This window comes from Amphiura filiformis, chromosome 17 (assembly GCF_039555335.1).
Source record: "Amphiura filiformis chromosome 17, Afil_fr2py, whole genome shotgun sequence".
Taxonomy (NCBI): Eukaryota; Metazoa; Echinodermata; class Ophiuroidea; order Amphilepidida; family Amphiuridae; genus Amphiura; species Amphiura filiformis.
The window spans coordinates 19,297,929-19,312,976 of NC_092644.1; the positions used below are offsets into that span (position 1 = coordinate 19,297,929).

The 15,048-nt window shown below is 38.8% G+C and overlaps 1 protein-coding gene and 1 pseudogene across 1 annotated transcript; both read right to left on the reverse strand.

Annotated features, from left to right (window-relative positions):
* LOC140137423 (cholinesterase 1-like) overlaps positions 1-13,197 on the reverse strand; it is a 33,497-nt pseudogene extending 20,300 nt beyond the window's left edge.
* On the reverse strand, positions 1,363-8,824 carry LOC140137422 (cholinesterase 1-like). The gene is made up of 4 exons (XM_072159074.1): positions 8,755-8,824; positions 6,569-8,037; positions 4,449-4,642; positions 1,363-3,915 (listed from the first exon to the last, which is right to left on the reverse strand). The coding sequence occupies exons 2-4, from the start codon at positions 8,029-8,031 to the stop codon at positions 3,800-3,802; spliced, it is 1,773 nt and encodes a 590-aa protein (XP_072015175.1). The 5' UTR covers positions 8,032-8,037; positions 8,755-8,824; the 3' UTR covers positions 1,363-3,799.
* Positions 13,198-15,048: the final 1,851 nt, after the last annotated feature.

Below are 15,048 nucleotides of genomic sequence, written 5' to 3' on the forward strand. Positions count from 1 at the left end.
ATGATCGGGATGAAAAGGGCCTTAATGTAACAATGTGCGCACGCAGCGCGCAAAAATTTTACATTTTACACTATTTTGGCCCATTATCGGGGTGAATTTTGGTGGAAAAGGGGATCTTTGCCCCTTTTCTTTTCCTTTGCCCTCCAGATTTTCTCTTTCATTTTTTGTCAGAGGGGCACTTTTTCTTTCATTTTTTGTCAGGGGGGCACTCTGCCCCCTTGCCATCCCACTGGCTACGCTACTGGGGGGCACTCTGCTACACCTGCCCCACTGCTCGTTACGCTACTGATAATTATTCGTTCAACAAGTATTCGTCATTCAACATTATTTTAATTCATTCTCATCTTCTAACAAATGTTTGTTGACGGAAAATCAACTATATTTTGATTTCGAAGGTCTGGTAAAAGTATCTTATCGATTTTACGTCATCGAACATTAGTTAAGGGGTACTACACCCCTGTGGTAAATTTGTGACTATTTTTTTTTTTTTCTCAAAAAATAATAACACATTGGTAACAAAATTTATTTATGTTATTGGGGCAAGGAATCCAATTACTACACTGAAATTTCAGTGACCCAAGACAAGCGGTTCAGTATATATGATAGTAAATGAGGTACATCCTAACGGTACCTTATTTGTTACCACTGTGTTATTAGTTTTTGAGAAAAATGCAAAAATAGACACAAATTTATCAAGGGGTGTAGTTCCCCCTTAAACATGACTGAAAATAGAATAAGAATAGATTAAATAACAAAGACATGTTGCAGCGAATATTCTAAGTCAAATAAAAAGTATACAGTGAGCCTTAGTATTCAAAATCAAGTCACGAAGAATAATGTTGACACATTTATTTATTTATTTATTACATTTGGCAAAAAGCACAGGCAATACCCAATAGTTCTCAAAGAGCACTAAATTAAAGAGAAGCCCTACATACAAAGCGAACAAAAATTAACTGAGAAGCAAAAACAAGATAAAAAAAGACAACTATTGGAGGGCTTTTAACTGCGGCCTTGAAAGCGGACAAGGTGGGACAACAGACAACATTTTCTGGTAGCTCATTCCATAACATAGGACCAAGGTGGAAGAAACTTCTTTGACAAAGTGTGAGGCGGCTGAAAGGTGGGTAGAGAGCTCGGGAATGGTTACATCTTGAGTTGGAACGTGAATGAGGTGTGAATACATTAGGAGCAGATGAAAGGCCGGCAAGTATTTTGAACACATGGCGCACCGTAAAGGAGTCGCGACGGGCCTCAAGAGAGGGGAGGTTAGTTTGGGAAAGGAGGCTGTCATGATCCAGGTCACCAAGACGTATAACGAATAGCAGCCTTATGCAGAAGAAAACACGAGCAAACCTGATATAACTAGTAATTTCAGAAAGACATCGGTTTTAATTTCTCACTTCAAGTATATTTATATAAAAATTAACTAAAATATCAGTTTAGGTATTTTTCAAGTATATACAGAATAAACAGATCATTTTAATATTACCCTAACACTAACTAATTCATGGCCCTAAAATCAAAGAAAATATACTTTGCCATGACATTTTGTTTTAATGTTTCGTTATTTTATAAGCTGGGTTGTTATGGCCTTCGGGATTTACCCCCAGGAACAGTCACAAGGCTTTTATTATCTGTAACATTCCATTCCGCAACCCCGCTATAATGAAAGACAAAGATAAAAAGACTAGTTTGCGTCTGACGTCACTGTCAATCAAATTCTCTACGATCCTTGATTGGCTAATAGCGCGTATAAGGAAGGTCGATTTATCTGGCTGGTGCCGATCGGAGAAAAGGAATAGCAGTGAATGGCGAAAAATTACGTACTCTTACAAGGCAAAAAGCAACTTTTCTAGGCATTGTGGACATGGTGCCTTCGCCAAAGAAAGTTTCCTACGATTAAAACCTAACTTTTGAGATGGTTTGTATGTTAGAAGGTGCAAAATTAACAATAAGGCGCCCGGTTTTACCGCCGCGCCGTGTTCAGCAACCCATATCATCACGACACTTGTAAACAAACCGTGCTCGGAGTTTGATTGACAGATGACGTCAGACGCAAACTAGTCTTTTTATCTTTGTCTTTCATTATAACTGCATTCTAACTGTGAACGACGATGTACCTTGTTAAAATAATTTGAATTATGTATATACAATTTATAGTAAACTATCCTTCAAAAGGCTACATTAAAAACTACACGCAACAATACGCAGGTAACAAATTAAAGTGTATTAGTCCAGTGCAGACCAAGGTAGGTTCAAAGTGTTTTCGTTTGTTGATTATTGTTCTATGGGTGGTATAAAATTAGATTCCAAAGGGTGTAAAATTATCCCCCCCTGGGCAATTCGAGATATCCAAGGTCATGGTTTATACAGGAGTCAAAATTAAAAACTTCTATAATTTTCTCAAAAGGTCTTGCTGTGACAGCAACTCCAAAAAAAAAAGAATAGTTGGAACCACCTAGAATGACTTATTGCCTAGATAACACAGCAAAAAAGGTCATTGCCAATTGAATACTATTGATGTTGACCTACTGGTACTTCCCTGAATGGTTACCTATGTAACGAATCGTTACAGTTGGTTATAACTATTCTTTATTAGATTGAGATAACATTAACAGTGCCAACAATTTGAGACCATTTACATGAAACAGCCGGAAAGTTGGAACTTAAAATGAGCTTCAAGAAAACAGAAATCATGTCACTTGGTTGTTCGAGCTAAGGAGCTCAATCATAGGATTTTAAAGAACTTGAGAAAGGTGTGGAAGGACCGGTATATCAACTTGGACACCAAGATGAAATTCTATGATGCCTGTGTTCTTTCTACCCTTCTATATACTTCTGAATGCTGAACTCTCACTGAAAGAGAGGAGTCCAGATTCGATACATTGGATGTGAGATGCCAAAGGAAAATTCTCCGCATCAAATGGACACATCATATCACCAACGACTTCATAAGATCCATGACAAAGCAACAGAAGCTCACTATGACCATAGTGGTTTGGTCATATGCTGAGAATGGACGGGAGTTGCGTCCCAAGAACACTCTATTTCTGGAATCCCACCCACGGAAAGAGAAGACCTGGACGCCCAAAGACAACTTGAAAGAATGTTATTCAAAGGGACTTGGATAGAATTGGCTTGGCAGACTTGACACCAGGTGGTCTGTGGAAGAAGCTGATGTCCATGTGTGAGCCGTCACATCAAAACATACCTCTATGGAAGTTTCTCCTACGCCATGCAGCAGGTGCAGAAATGCATGATGCTGTCTGGTGGTAGGTAGGTAGGTAGGTAGGTAGGTAGGTAGGTAGGTAGGTAGGTAGGTAGGTAGGTAGGTAGGTAGGTAGGTATGTATGTAGGTAGGTAGGTAGGTAGGTAGATAGGTATGATTATTGGTATAGGTTTTTAAAAATATTACGCAGTTTAGAATTTTGACCCTGTATAAACTTTAATCTTTGAAATCTTGAATTGCCCAATGCTGACATTTCTACATCCCCCATAATTTCATTTTATACTACCTATAGAATAATAATCAGCGACGAAAAACACTTTAACTAGCTAACCCAATAAAACAATAGCTTGCAGTCGAACTATGTCCTTTAATCAGGAATGAAGAAATATTTGCTTAGACCAACATGCACACAAAACATGCTTATGCTCTTATACGAGCAAATTCTTTCACATTATACCATCCTTCAAAAGAAAATGAAGAACCCGTGCACTCCCATAAACACCCCTACGCACACCATAACATTGACTACAAGGGAGCTTCCAGAATAGTAGAGAGTTCCATTAGTCCTTAATTAGAAGTTGCTGCCTTGTAATTGTCAAAGTGTACCTTCCAATCGGCGAGATATTCGTTCCTATATTTATCAAACTCTTCTTTCCATTGCTTCTCAACCTCATCGATGTCACCTATTACAGATTGGGAAGATAAAATAAAATTAAAAAGCTTTCGAGGCTCATTAATTCATTGTCAGTGTTAAAAACAACAGAATAGCTCCTTATCAATAAGGTGAAGTATATAAGACACACAAACCCAAAAGATGTTACGTTTAATACTTGTAAAAAATCAGGGGCAGCCGGGCAGAACAGGTAGAAAGAGGAACTGGACTGCTTACACAATGAGTGACGCGATAAGGAAGGGGGTAAGAGAAGAGACCATCAGACCAAGAGGAAGAAGAAGACTAGTGTGGATGATCGATGAACATTCTGTGTAACTCACTCCGTGCGATCTTTTACAAAATTATAGCGCCGAGATTGAACATTAATGAAGTTGGTTAGACGCGTTTGCATGCAATTATTTCTCACGGCAATGTTGACATAACATAGCATTTCTGTAAAGCAAGCTTGTAACGAGCTGCCAACATAAATAGCATCCCAGCAAGCATTTGGTTCCATCCGATTTTCTAAAATCAAAATTAATCCGATCTGAAGCTAAATATTACCTGTTTGCACTACGAGATCGGGCAGATAATCTTTCCAAAAAGCACATTCCAGTGGTTTTACCCCACTACCTGTAAACCCGGTTCCATCGGCAAGTGATTCGTTAAGTATCAAGAATTCCTGGGTGGTGTTGACATCGTATTGTGGCCAAACATATCTTGGATCAGCCATACCAGAAGTATCGGAATTCGGGTTTCTAAAATAAACAAGAACGTTTCAAAAGACAAAGTTGGTTTCATATACGTATACATACTTCCTGTAAAATTACAGCAAACACAGACGAGAATTCCACTATTATGAATAAAAACAACAAAACAGAACTACCCAGCAAACACAAAAACGTTTTTAAAACGTATTAAATAAGTTATATTTTGGCTTTTGGTTTAGGTAAAAACGTTTTAATAACATTAAAATGTCGCGTTATATAAAGGTCATGAAAACGTTTTAAAACGTTTTGTATGAAAACACACTACAACAATATTTCTAAAATGTTTTCAAAAATGTTATTGCAAACTAATTTTGCAAACATTTTTGCCAAATATTTTGTCAACACTTAAATAACATTATGTTAAAATGTTTGCCCCCAGCAAACACAGAAATGTTCTTAAAATGTTTTCTTCAAAACGTTTTAATAACATTTAAATGTCGGGTTATATAAAGGTCATAAAAACGTATTTAAAACGTTATTGCAAATATTTTGGACAATTATTTTTCGCAAAATATTTTTTCAACCCAAAATAACATTCTGTTTAGAATGTTTTGTATCAGGTTTTCAAAATGTTTTTGGAATGTTATTAAAACGTTTTTATACCCTTTATATAACCCGACATTTAAACGTTTTCTGTAAAACATTTTGTGTTTGCTGGGCAGTAGATTATCAAAAATGTTTTTCAATGTTATGAAAACGTTTTATACCCTTAATATACCCTTTATATAACCCGACATTTAAACGTTTTCTGACAACATTTTATAACCTTTTGCGAATGATGTCGAAAACGTTTTGTGTTTGCTGGGTAAGTGTGGTAAAAGGTATTTTTAAGAAATAAAATAGCATTATTTCAAACCTTTAAGTCCAATCACAACAAGTTAGTGGATCGAGATATATAGGTCAATTCTCAATATTTAATAAACTGGAATTATATCGTTGTGAGTTCTCATATCGACGAATCCAAGATAAATATGAACCTCCCTTTGTAATTGTATTATACTGACTCTAGAGGGCGGCGTTTTCGATGTTCTTTTTGTCTTCAAAGTAAAGGCATGGTCGCTCCCTGTGCTCACCGATTCGAGTATAATTGGGGCTCCACGTTTTAAGGGTCCTAAAGGTCCCCCTAAGGTAACTTTTTAAGAAAATAAAACATTATAAAAGGAATTGGTAGCACATGACACAACTGTTCCTATTTACAATATCACACATCGTTGCGTTCGGTCACAATGGCTCATTTAAAAAAAGATGGGCAGTTTCGAAAATTGCACTTTGGTGCATGCATCCATTCAACTCTCAAACAATGCAGTAGGCCATATGTTTATGAGAGTTGAATAGATAAAAGTGCAATTTTCAAAGCGTCACCTTTTTTTACATAAGGAGCCAATGTGACCCGGCGAACACAACGATGTATGACATTGTAAATTGGACCAGGGTGTAAAACAAGCTACCAATATAAACTTTTTTTTATAAATGTTTAATATCTTTTTAAAACTTTATTCTAAAAGGTTTCAGGGGAAACTTAGAACTTGTGGACCCTTTATCATGTTATATATGAAAGACAGAGATAAAAAGATTTTATCGCGTCAGATGTCACTGAAGGCCGATTTATCTGGTGCCGGTCGGAGAAAAGGAATAGCAGAAAATGGCGAAAGATTTACTTTTACAAGACAAAAAACAACATTTCTAGGCATTGTTGTCGTTATACCGCCGCGTTCAGCAAGTCATCATCACGACACTTGTAAACAAACTGTGCTCGAGTTTATTGACAGATGACGTCAGACGCGATAAAATCTTTTTATCTCTGTCTTTCATTATAGCGGGACGGTTTATTGTGAGTTTATACTAATCTGTTATTCATCACTACGCAAATATAATAATCACGTACGAAGTGCAACGTATAATACAGTAACTTACCCAGTTCTTGAAAAATTTGCCCAGAAACTCATCAACTTCCTACTCAGTAGTCCCTCCCTACTGCTGTAACCAAATGACGGGTCTAGAGGAATACCAAAGATATAGGGGATCTCATCAGTATGAAGAACACCCATCCATTCTGGAAATGGACTGTTAGACGGACGCTCCTCAAAGCGGTAGTAGTAGACTGCATTGCCCTCTCTGGCATACGCGTTAGCCAACTCGATTGATGGGCAAATGAGATTGTAGTCTCCAACTGCAAGATCTACTGCATCCCTGAGAAGGCTTTGATTATTAGGTGTTTTCCAAGGTCTATACTGAAATGCGATGGCCTCTAACCCAAAGGTATGAGGGATTGTTGGAAAGGTGTACCTCAGCGCTGTAATATAACCCTCGTAATCAAGAAGACTTTCTCCGCCTTCAGTGAACCCAGGAACTTCGTAAAAAGGGAAGAATATGTTGCCTTCATTGGAGTTACTTCCAACAATCAACTCGCACCGCTTAAAGCTGCCCTGATCTTGAGCATCATCAGGATCTGTAGGAAGAAAGATTCCGTCGTACACCGGTAGATAGAAAAAATCCATGAAGTATCTTGACCCCGGATATGCAGCCCACAACTCGTTGGCATCAACATCTTGCAGACATTTGATCATATCTGGAATATCTTGTACATCACCATTTGTGTCTTTCAAACAACCTAGAGACCGTGCAAGGAGCTTGGCACGTTCTAAAGCTTCCTCTTGAGTAATATAATTCCAAGGTGCTGTAATACCAGCGCTTTGAATTCCCGCGCGCTGAAAAAGCGATCGGGAAACTGGCGAGAGCAAATGGAGAGAGACGCTTCCGCCGCCTGCGCTGTTACCAAAAATCGTAACCTGATTCGGATCACCTCCAAAGGTAGCGATGTTATCTTGTACCCACTGTAATGCCATGGCTTGATCGTAAAGTCCTTGATTTCCAGGCGCACTAGAATCTCCAGTCGCTAAAAATCCAAATGCTCCTACTCTGTAATTCATTGACACAACAATCATTTGTTCCAATGCTGCCAAGTATTTTCCATCATATAGTGACAAGGAACTAACCCCAGAAACATATGCGCCTCCGAAAATCCAAACTAATACCGCACCATTCTGTGGCCTAGGATAGGGAACCCAGACATTAAGATTCAAGCAGTCATCGCTCAAGGGGACTGTAAACCTAGTGTCCGGTGACTGCCAACATCCATGCCCATACTCTCTAGCATTGAATACACCGCTCCAAGGTGCCTTTGCTACAGGATGTTTAAACCTTCTTTCTCCAGAGATGGGTTCCGCAAAAGGAATGCCGAGGAAGGCGTCTACTTCCGTACTACCATTTACAGTAATGCGCTTTCCCATGATGCGTCCCGTCGTGATTGTTTCTACAGGATTTGATTGAGCGTAAGCTGCAACTATCAGCAGAGCGAAATACAAAAACTGAACCATGTTGAACTGAAAGGTGAATGAACAAAACAAAAAAAATAGTACTATCGTATACTACAGGAAACATAATTTGAAGGATTTTTTAATTCACCGAAACAAGAAGACGTGGAAGAGTTACACTCTGCTTAAAATAGGCCGGTTTGAACAGTACTATTATAACTAAGATATTCTTAATAGGCAAACAACAGGTACACTACCAACAGCAACAAGCCGGAGAAAGGGCCTGGATCTCGTGTGAGATACAATAATATATAAGAGTTATGCACAAAGCTTTGTATTTAAACAATCGTCTTCAGCGTGTTATCACTACAGTCTACATTAGCATGATTAGAGTGATTCAAAAATACAAAAGTTTTCACTTTTTGATGGGCCAACATCTAATTTTGTTAATTTTGGGGTAAAAATGCATCATGCAAGCATCTTTACTAGCATGATAGTATTGCCGAATAATAAAGGCAATTGAAGACCTGAGCGCAAGAAGACTGTAAGTCCATTTGGCCCCTCAACATGTATACACCAAATTTACGTATAGTTTCTTAGGGTTTTATAATGTTTAATACATGTCCTAGGGTGAAAACATCATGAAAGGTTAGTGAAAGATTTGTTTTGGCCCCTGAACGTGTATAAAACATTACCAAACTATACGAAACTATACGCAACTTTAGTGTATACATGTTGAGGGGCCAAGTGGACTTACAGTCTTCTTGCGCTCAGGTCTTCAATTACATTCCTAAATCTAATACATTCGTCCCGTTGCCAGCCATAAAAGAATACCGCAATAGTGATTGAAGCCAACTGTGGCAACAGGACAAAAGGACAGGACATCAAAATAAGGGTACACGGGTAAATTCAATGTGCTTAGTACAGAATTAACCAACTTCGTCTATCTATACATGAATAAAGTGAATTGCTTGGCTAATTTCGTAGTATTTGGCGTTTTATTTCACAGCGCGTTATTCAGGGGTTGATATGAACCGGTATAAACAAGCAGATTGGAGCAGACGAATGTCATCGGATCAGCGAGCAGGGCGCTTTGTCCTTGAAACCAGCCGGTAACAAGCATACTGAATAAGGCGACTTCATCGGATCAGCGAGCAGAGCGCTTTATGTTTATTAACCTTTAGCTTTCGCGTCAGGAATAAACAAATTTCTTTATCTTAGCGATTGATGAATTATAACTCATGAAAGGAAGAATTGCCCAACATATTATACAGAATACAAAATAAAAATGTTTCATAATAAGTATAAAAGTATAAAATCCTTGGCCAAAATGTATGGTAATGAATTTTGAAGCTTTAATGAGTGCAAAAAAAAATGGAAGAGGAAGTCATTCCATATATTTATCATCGTAACTAAATTTAATAGTCCTATATATTCTACCTGTAACATGTGTAATGAACTTTATTCTTAGCTATACAGAATTCACGGGTCATTTGATCATGATGAGTTTTTCTCATGAATCAAGAAGTCATGGAAACCTTTGAAAAAATAATGTGTACATAAATCCCAGTTATATAAATCATTCCATGTCAACAATTTTATATTCTATAGACGAATCCAACGAGCCAAGTGATGGTCAGAAATCAGTCGACCATTACTGGGTCCCGCCTGCACCAAACTGGTGTTGTTACTGCCGAAATGGGTGGATTAAGTCCGCTTAAAAATGTTGAATTGTGTTGCGTTGTAACACTTTCATCATTCTTTTGTCTACGTGTAACACGGGTGATGGAATGCAGTTTAATATCCCCACCAAGGCCACATCATAATGATCATTTCACATTTTAGGTGGGATAGACCTAAGGGGGGGGGAGCAGCTATGGCTGCCATTGAGGTGTAGGAATGCGTGAAAATGGATTCGTCTATAGAAAATATTTGACATTGAAATAATGAAAAAATGCGATTACATCCCACGTACACTCATGACTTTTGCGTTTTAATAATAGTAGTGTTTAATATACGATTACGGACCAAATATATTTTGTTTATTCTTTGCCAAATAATTAAGCAATATTATTAGGAAAGTTTTGTAATCATTTTAATCCAAACTAATGAGGTAACTTAAGTGACAGAAAACTCACTCATTATCTCAGCCGCTCAACTGTGGTGTTCTAATGGGGAATTTGAATTCAAATTTGCCTTTGTCCTAAAAACGCAATAAATTTGGTTGAATCCAATTGCGCGTAAGTTGGGACTTACCCGTAATTATGGCGAATCTTACAGGGCCATCAAGATTTGGTACACTAGGGCAAACCACCCTACCGCTTTGACAAAACACTGTACTTGCATGTTAGTGTTACAATTTCAGCTATGAAGGATCTACTTTCATCCATCTGAACCTCAAACTGAACCCCTTATTTTAGTTTTGCTTTTGCTCGGGGCCCCTGAGCCCATGGACTTCGTCCCCGGGCTTCGTCCACCCTGTCCACCCGCTTGCTACGCCCCTGGGTTATTTACCTTATTCATTCCTCTCTCTCTCTCTGTGTCAGGTGGCGCTGTGTAGCGCTGCTGTGGTCTTCACAAGAGTACGCCATCTCACTCGATCCGATGCCAAGTGTGTTGCACCTTGCATTCCCTGGTTAGAAACCAGCTTCACGTCATTAGTCCAAGATGTTGGTGGACGTCCTCTTCCTCGTTTGCCTTCCATGGCCCCTTGCAAAATCTGTTTTCTACACCTCCATGTTTCCTGACAATATGGCCAAAGTACTTCAGCTTTCTCTCCATTATGCCGCTTCTGATGGTTAGACTTGTACCAATCTTGTCAAGGATCCAGGAATTTGTTCTCCTGTCTTTCCATGTCACTCGTAGAAGCCTCCTGTAACACCACATCTCAAAAGCATCTACTCTTTTCCTATCATTCTTGGTCATAGCCCAAGACTCGCATCCATAAGTGGCAATGGAAAACACAGTTGCACGAAGTAGGCGTACCTTGAGGTCAATGGATAGGCCTCTGCTTTTCCATATGCTTGACATGCCCTGCACAGTTGTCCTTGCAATAGCCAGTCTTCTCTTAATTTCAGTTGTGCTGTCACCACTGTTGTTAATCATTGAACCCAGATATTCAAATTGCTTCACCTCCTCAATCTGTTGTCCATCTATCACAAACTCATCACTTTTCTCTCTCTGTCTACAACCATTATTTTTGTCTTCTTTGTGTTCAGGAGAAGGTGTTTTTCTTCACTGGCCTCTTTGATGCGCTTCAAAAGATCAATCAGCTCTACTCTGCTGCTACAAATAAGAGTGGTATCATCGGCGTACCTCAGGTTAGTAATTCTTGTACCGCCAAACTTCACTCCACCTTCAACCCCCTCCAAAGCTGTTCTCATTATGTCTTCAGAGTAGATGTTAAATAGGTTTGGTGATAGCACACAGCCCTGTCGTAAGCCTCTTCCAATCTTGAACCAATCTGTGTCTCCACTACTTGTTCTGACTGCCGATTCTTGGTCTTCATATAAGCAGCTGATCAGATCCACAAGATGACTTGGAAAACCCATCTTTTTCATAGTTTCCCACATCTGAGAGTGGCTAACACAGTCAAAAGCTTTACTGTAATCTATGAAGCACATGTAAAGAGGAAGTCTATGCTCTCTGCATTTCTCAATCACATTCCTGATATTGACAATTTGGTCCCTATAGTACCCCTTCCTTCACGAAATCCTGCCTGCTCATCAGATATTTCCTGCTCCATTTTGTTCTTCATTCTCTTGATGATGATCTTCAGAAGCACTTTACTTGCATGACAAATCAGGCTGATGGTCCGGTGATTGGCACACTCTTTCAAATTTCCCTTCTTTGGCAGTGGAATAAATACTGCCCTGCACCAGTCTCTCGGCCATTTCTTCTTTTTCCAGATGATACCACATAGACGCCACATTAGGTCTATCCCTTCTTTCCCAGTTGCCTTCCACAACTCAGAAGCTACATTATCAATGCCAGGTGACTTAGCATTTTTCATTTGTTCCATGGCAAGCTCAACTTCAGATCTCAATGGTGGAGGTTCTTCCTCACTCGTTTCACACTGTACAAGGTCATTCCATAAGTTAACAATATAATTATTTAGTAATACTGTGAATGAATTTATTAAATTCAGATATGCCTGCTGCTGCCTGCCTGCTATGGGCCTTTCTCTAAATGCATGGTCTGTAACACAGAATATGTTATAGGATTTTCACCATGTAAGATTTGTATGGGCATATAGACATAGTACTAAAACGGTATAAACAATAAATAATTTTTAATTTGTTAAAACATCTTTCACTGGGTAAAAATAACCATTTATCTACAACACACAAGATAGCCGACTCATCATGTCATCAAAAGTTCTTTTTGTTTCATCAATAATATACAACGTTTCTATAATTTAAAAGGGACCAGGCGTATGATCCAAATATACCTACAACCACAAAGTGGAACCCTTATTGGTTATCAAGGTTAAATATAAATCATTTTTTTCTCCAAAGAACATACCTCTGGTTCTGCCAATTGTCTGCAATTCCTTCCAGACCAAACACTGACTTGGAAGCTCTGCGAGTGTCTTCTAAAATCTACCCTGTGTCAACCGCTCAATCTCAGCCGCTCAACTGTGGTGTTCTAATGGGGGTATGCACTGAGAGTACTAAATTAAGAGAGGCGCTACATCGATCGCTAAAGTGAGGACAGTGTGAGCTCGATACCTGTATAAGAGTCTGTTCGTCACGCCACAAATCCTGAAAGGTGATTATGAATATGTAATGATATGAATGAGCTAAATGTGACGTAGCTACGAAAAGGCGCTGTTATTGGATGTATGTGGTTCATTTTCCTATGAGTTATTGTTGTTGTTGTTGTTTTAAATGGGTTTTTTTTGTCTTTTATATGAACGCACCGCCAATTAAGGCGTGTGCCACTGATTTAAAAGCGTCCGTTCAAATAAATAAATAAAATAAATAAAATAAAATGTGCCCATATTGTTGTTGTTGGGCAGACGTCACGCTCTGCGAACGGTACAAAAAGGTGACTAATAGAAATATATTACGGCTCTTGGCAGCAGACAGATTGCGCTGTTCTCTGACCCTGAGTGTTTGTCACGTAGACATACCGTGACCTGGGAAACATGTACAAAGCAGGGGATGCGACTGTGCCACAGGTTTTTGTCTTCGGAATCGGTATAGGCAATTTGTACAGAGTGCCGCTACCCTGGTATGCACCAATTCACTTCAGCTAATATCTAGAATAATTCCTAAACCTGGAAAGCGCACCGAATTTCTTTTCCACGATGGTTTAATGTAAAGTGCAAGAAAAGGTCAGAAATTTAAATAACAATAATGTAAGCGCCTGATGACATGACATTGAACTTACTATGGATAGCAACTAACCTAAAATAAATGTAATGTTTTTGTTTATTGCAATGCTTATTTCATTGCTGACTGGGTCGTAACAATAAATTAATAGAGTTCAGAAATCACACCTCGTCATAATAATTATGTACATGACCAAACTACGTGATATCACATATGGTTAGGGACGCACCATTAGATCCTGGGGTGCATGGGAGTTTTGTCCGGGCGAAAAAATGTTTACGCCGCCGAAAGCAGCAACATTTTATTTTTTCACTGCCTTGGCGACGATTTTTTACCGTTCAAAAGCAACTAAACTATACAGGTTAAATACTTTGTACAGGGTTAATTTGATATTATGATTTCGAGCATTAGTTAGTCATATTAAAAAAACATGAAACTATAGTGTACAATCCATGCAAACTCTTAACTAATGGAAATTTCCATTAACCCTTAGAATCTTATAGGTACTACTCCTTTAACTAATAGTTGTCTAGTTGATGCATTAAAACGCACAGGTAAGCAAGGATGTGAGTATTACTGGACGGTGCGAGATGTAAAATATAATAATACCAGATAGTCTAAATAGTAGATAACAAACAATATAGCCCTAAGTGTAGTCTTTTCAAGACTCTCTCTCTCTCTCTTATACTACGGCCAGCCGATCACCCCGGCCCGCAGTGCATATGTCTACTGCATATAAACTGAAATCCTGGAACCACTGTCAATTTACGAACCGCGGCCCGGCGACCTGTTTACCCGCCCTGTTTATTTCTTAGTCGCATAAACTATTCATCTGGTCATAAGGATTCAGAAAATATATTGTATATAGTAGTGAAGAGGTCGAAGGGCAACATTTGGGTTCCACACGAGTCAATACAGAAAATTTCCTCCAATTTTTGATGAAACTGGTCGCAATTTTGTTATGATGTTATAGCAATTCATTAAAAGGAATAGTTTGCACTATCAATAGAACTGAATCGGTATAATTGACCCGTTTTACCTAGGTAACAAAACATCTTAGGTATTATAATCTATTACCAATTGTTATTACAAGTTGAACATTTTGAGAGCATTTTGATCAAAATTGGAGAAAGTTTTTTACCTAGTCAAGGACCAGTCGTAAAAAATAATGACAGTTAACCTATTACTTTTCCTAGCCAGAGAGATCAGTCAACCATCATAGTTTTTCACAAGGTTTTGAATTAAATCAAATACTGGAACTTACATTTTTTGCAACATGCTACGTTGCGTCTGAAACCATCATACTTCATCAGGCAACTGACCCGCTGGGCTGGTCATGTGACACTTTGAGACGGGTAGGGATCGTCTTGATGGCCCGGTCCCATAAGTTGTGTCTCAGTCCCCCTTTCTTATTAAGTGACGGCTGCTCTACTCTCTCCCAGATGGCTTCCTTGATGCCTCTCCTATGCCACTGTTCCTCCTTATCGAGAATCACTGCGTCCTCGGTGTCAATATTATGACCAGTGTCTTTAAGGTGAAGGTACACGTCGGAGTTCTGGGCCTCGTTTGTGTTGCGCCTCCTATGTTGATTGAGTCTAGTTTTCAAGACACCTTGTTGGACAATCTCTGCACCACATCAAAAACACTCAAGAGTTTTGTAAACCGAATTAAGGATATCACATTAGGCGAAGGTGAAACAATAACATACGCGCATGACGTTACCGCTTTGTTCACATGTATTCCA

Bases quoted from the DNA above. Each gene is read 5' to 3' on its own strand.
- LOC140137422 (XM_072159074.1), bottom strand. From the start codon at position 8,031: ATGGTTCAGTTTTTGTATTTCGCTCTGCTGATAGTTGCAGCTTACGCT. The intron at 4,643-6,568 runs GTAAGTTACTGT...TGTTTATTTTAG, and splicing joins GCAAATTTTTCAAGAACTGG to AAACCCGAATTCCGATACTT. The intron at 3,916-4,448 runs GTAATATTTAGC...AATCTGTAATAG, and splicing joins CGATCTCGTAGTGCAAACAG to GTGACATCGATGAGGTTGAG.